The sequence below is a fragment of the Orycteropus afer genome, unplaced genomic scaffold (genome assembly GCF_000298275.1).
Source record: "Orycteropus afer afer isolate SDZICR_OR568_19922 unplaced genomic scaffold, OryAfe1.0 scaffold00314, whole genome shotgun sequence".
Taxonomy (NCBI): domain Eukaryota; kingdom Metazoa; phylum Chordata; class Mammalia; order Tubulidentata; family Orycteropodidae; genus Orycteropus; species Orycteropus afer.
In genome coordinates this window covers 256,118-261,130 of record NW_006921901.1, presented here as the reverse complement: position 1 = coordinate 261,130, position 5,013 = coordinate 256,118, and the positions used below count along the sequence as shown (strand labels likewise).

Sequence of the window (5,013 nt, the reverse complement as noted above, 5' to 3'; positions counted from 1 at the left end):
CAGGTAATGAAACTTCAGCTTTTCCCCCTTTGAGATTTATTTACTGGCAGCTGACAAGGGGCAAATTCAGCTCGAATTGTGCAGTCAAGGCCCTGTCAAGCTTTTAGAGGCACCCTTGTCTTGAAGCACCTTCATGACTGGCATTTCACTCAAAAGCCCTCGGCACTGGTCCTTAACAGCTTATGACATCACAAAGGACACTCCAGACAGATGCCTACATGGCATCCTGCAGCATTTTAAAAGAGAATTAGTGGTTTTAATTATGGTCGTAGTATGAAAGGGAACCATGCAAGCTCCACAGGAGACCTTTGATCAGACCCTTTTGCTAGTACAATGCCACGGAACTGTGACTATTCCTGGTAAGGGGCCTTTTCTTGCTGAATGACTCACCAGTGATCTTTGAATGCAGACAAGCTTCTAGCCCTCCCTCTTCATTAGTGAGCATTTCTATACAGGGGCCTATATAGTGCTTGGAGTCTAGGAGCCATACAATTGGGGGGAAAAGAATCCCTACAGATTCTGGCCTCTACTTAGGAAGTGCTGAAGGACTCTGAGTGACTTTATTCATTAAAACAGGTTGCTATTAATTAACTGTCATAATAAAATAAAGAACTATTATTTGCATTTCTTACTATGTTCTCTTTAGTAATATGTATAAAAGATGCTTGTAACAGAAATGGATTTATTGAGCCATTTCCCCATCCCCCTGGTCCCCGCCTTCCCCCCACCCGGCAGTAGGAGCCTGCTAATTATTGGACCTAGATCTATGAGTCCAAACAGAAGTAAAACATAAATAAAAAAATTAATTAAGGAAATCCAAAATCCTTTTTACCTGCCAATCAGTTTATGTAACTGAAATCAGCAAACATTAAGTTAGTTTTTCTTTTGGGTGATTTCAGAGAACCAGCTAAGACAATAAAACCCAAACCATTTTCAAAATGTCAGCTGACTGGTGTTTAGCTTGAAGGATATGATTATATAACCAACATGGTTATTCAAAAGGAAAAAAACAAAAGTATTTGGACTTGAAGCATAGCAAGATTCACTCTTTCTAAAGACTATTTCACTTGCAGGTAAAAGAAAATGTCTTTGGGTCTGGTCTTAATCTCTTAAGAATTTACCATCACAACCGATCCCATTAATACCACTAATAAGCAGGACCCCTAAAAGATTCAGGGTCAATATTTAAGAATATGAAACTATGTCATTCTTTTCTGGAATCCAATCAAGCATTGTCATTTGGGGAAAGGCTGAAGAAGTAGGAAGATTATTCCAAAGGTCCTCACCAAAATGCTAATTTGGTAACAGGGGATGATGAGAATTTTGCAAAATAGCACGTCTCAGTTACTAACCACTTCACTGAACAGTACTGCTGTCTCACATTCCTCATATCTGGGAGACGACTTTGTTTTCCATTTTTATAGTTTCCTTTCTTGGAGGAAAAACTTTTCAGAATTTTGGAAGCTGAATGACAAGCAGGTTTTTCACATTTTGCTGCCTGCAATATTTTTCATATTTCTCAGACTTTGCAGTTCTTTTCTTAGGTGCTTTAGAGCAACTGAAATATCAGCCAGCTGTGGGTCATTCCGTGCTTTCTGAGTGTAGAGACGGAAATGTTTGATGGTCTCAGATAACAGGACTTCAGGGTCTGCATCCTTTTCCCGAAGACGCAGTATCCGCTCACAGGCGATAGCATAGTTCTTGTGCCAATTCACGGGGTGTTTCTTTTGTAAATAGACAATCTCCTTATAAAGCTGGAAAACAGCAAAATGGTGGGATTCCATTGTTATTCCTTGACTTTTTTCAGAAACAGAAAACACAGAGGAATTAACGCAAGGAAAAAAAAAAAATCTAAGCAGCCTGCAGTAAAAACCTAATCGTTGCTAGGCCATGCAGAAAATGCAAGGATGTTACTGTAATTATTACTGTAGCAGGAGGCAAATATGCTTCACCTAAAACTGCTTCTGGGTTTTTCCGGATGTTGTTGGAGGAACCTAAGGCACACTGTGTCAGGACAAAATGTTCTTCTCCAGAAAGATGTTCTGGGAAAGGGATTTAGTTCTAATTCATGGAAAGCTATTTACTCAATAGGCAGAAAGGTTGAAATTCTAAATTTAGCTGTTGGAGGGAAAAAACAGCTTTAAAAAACTGCACCAAAAAAGAACTTGAAGGTATTTAAATTTTGTGCCACATGATTTACATACTTTTCTCTCTACATTAACAACAACAACAACAACAACAACAAAACAACCAAACCAATCCATTATCAAGTAGGCTGGGCAAAAAAATAAAATGTAAGAGATTTGCTGAAAGCAAAATACTCAAAATCTTGACAGGATCCTATAACTATAATTTTGATGGTTATTAACTTTTGCCCATAGGAATTCAGAATTTTGTTTTTCACATCAGAGATAGCATTCATTGAACAAAGTTAGAATTTTTGATATTAAATTTTCCAGAGGGGGAAAAAATTATCAAAATTTAACAAATACATCAAAAAGCAGATCCGAATCTGCAAAATGGAAGGCTACACTTGTTTACTGGGAATTTCACAGCCTTCTTAGAGATTGTCAGATTGGAGTCAGATTTCCAGGAATTTGTGTTTGCCAAGCAAGAATGCTTTCTCTAGGGACAAGTGCTTTTTGAATGAGAAATATATTCATTAAATCCTTTCGCTGAAAGGGGGTCAATTAGCTTATTTATCTTTCCAACTCCTACTCCACATAGCTTCCATGCAAAAAACCCCATAGTCCACATTTGATATGTCATTTTGATATTTGATAGCCCTCCTTCTTCAAGCAGCCTTTGAAGGCAATTTTTCTCTAAGTTCCCTTCACTTTATAAAACAGGAAAGAGCCACCATGCATTTTCATATACATCAAAATTATTAAGTCAGCCTCTCACCTTTTCATTCTCTTGGTAAAATATTCAAAGCTTCTCTACTCTTTCCTCACAGTGCTTTTTGCTCTAACCATTGCTTCTCTCCCAGAGCCTCACATCAATGAGCAACATGTGGAAGGTCTTTTGGTGCTTTCCCCAAGTTTTCAAAGACCTTCTAAGTCCTTTAAGACTATCTCAGGTCTTGGGGTCCCAGCTGCCACCAGCACAGCAAGATCTATCTCAACTGCTCAGGAGAACTAGGGGCTCATTCATGGCCAACCTGCCTGAGTGACAACCATGCTGCCTCCTCCTCTAGCACTCTATCACCAGAGCATAATCCACTGCTTTTTGATGATCCATTGAGCCACATGTGCTGAATCTTGAGAAGCAAGCCATTTCCCATCATTTTCTCAACTTATCATATTCATTCCTAAGGAGCTGGTAACTCTGTGTTCCTCCACTACAGTGTGATGCCACCTGAACTTAATATCCTTTACAAGCTACTGAGTGGGATAATGTAAATAATAACAAAAATATCCTTAACACCAAACAAGAATGCTCTTGAAAAACTAGTACTAGGGGAGGATCTGGGTTGACTCATCATTATTTGGCCTTATTTGTCTTGGATACAATGTCACACATCCAGAAACAGACATGAAAGAGTTACCTACAGTCTGTGTTCAATGGAAGAGTAAAGCTAACTGGCCCAAAGAGACAATAAATATACCCATTAGCTTCAGTAGTGGCCTAACAGCTGACCATGGAACCGGAACACCGATGAGAATACTAAATGTTAGAAGTTTCAGATCTCTCCCAGCTAACACTTGTTGTCTTTCACAGAATCATACAGCATTAGAGATGAACAGGATCTGAGATGACAGTGAGGTGAGAGATCATCTGTAAAGGTTAAAACCCAGTTTTTAAAAGGCAAAACTGAGGCCAGGAAAAGTTAAGAGACTCACTCACAGTTGACAATGAGTGACAGGGCAGGACTAGTACCTGGACGACCTGTCTGCCAGACAGAGCTCCAGCATGCTGCTGTCCTCTGCAATCGAGTCCCTTACAGTCCTCTGGAGTCACCTGGGAGGGCTCTACCTTTGTCCCTAGAGCTCCTTCTTTATGGATTGCCTTCCCCTCTCCTCCCTCTACTTGCCCCTCCATCCGTCTGGCTAGCTCCTTCTGATTTCAAATGACACTCAAGTGACATCTTCTCTGGGGGCTTTTCACCCCTTCCTCACCACCCTCCTCTCCAGCTTGCGTGGATGTACGCGTGGCTCTCTGTGTCCAAAATATAAGAATAAAGCTCTCAGGCCCTTATACCACTGAACTGGAACTGAGCATTTATCTGCTATCTCTTTGAAAGCAGGGACAATGCTTAGTTACCTCCAGTGCCATGTTTGGTATGGAGTGGGTACCCAGTAAATGTTCTGTGAATGAACAAATAAATGAATAAGCAACGAACCAATCATCACAAAATCAAGGAGGAAAATTAGTCATACTGATTGGATATCTTGCTATTTTGACTTGTTGTTGTTGTTATTTGCCACACCAAACAAAGTCCTGCCTGAGTCCATCCCCAGTGGTTTAGGGAGAGCAGAAATACCTTAGCTGCTCACACACACAGCTCCTGGGCTCTTTCCATTTCCCCTTGCTGGGAGTTTGTTTCCCACAAAGCAGCCTCCCAGACTATCTCAGAAGGTGTCTGAAGAGCCCAGTGCTATAAATCACAGAAAAACAGGTGCCTGCTAAAATACTGTTACAGTAAGCATCTCCTCTGTGCACCCATACCCCATCAGAGAAGACAGGTTCGTGTAAGAGCCTCATGACGGTGTGGCTGTCTTCTGAAGGTCTGCTCCACTTCCTGGGACCCTGCTAGAGAGAGAACACAGCCGTTCTCCATAACCCTGAGTCTTTCCTCAAAAAATCTCACCCGGCCATGGAGCATCATTTAAAGTGTAGGCCATCCAACAAACATATGAAGAAATGCTCACGATCATTAGCTATTAGAGAGATGCAAATCAAAACAACAATGAGATAACATCTTGCTCCAGCACTAGTAGCAAAGTTCAACAAGACAGAAAATAACAAATGCTGGCGAGGTTGTGGAGAGATTGGGACCCTCATACACTGCTG

General features: G+C 40.8%; 1 protein-coding gene across 1 annotated transcript in view; it reads right to left on the bottom strand.

Annotated features, from left to right (window-relative positions):
• Positions 1-1,484: 1,484 nt before the first annotated feature.
• Positions 1,485-5,013, bottom strand: part of TMEM260 (transmembrane protein 260) — a 74,757-nt gene continuing 71,228 nt past the window's right edge. Inside the window, exon 16 of the mRNA XM_007951860.2 lies at positions 1,485-1,754. Within this exon, the coding sequence (XP_007950051.2) occupies positions 1,485-1,754 (270 nt within the window). The remainder of the gene's footprint in view (positions 1,755-5,013) is intronic.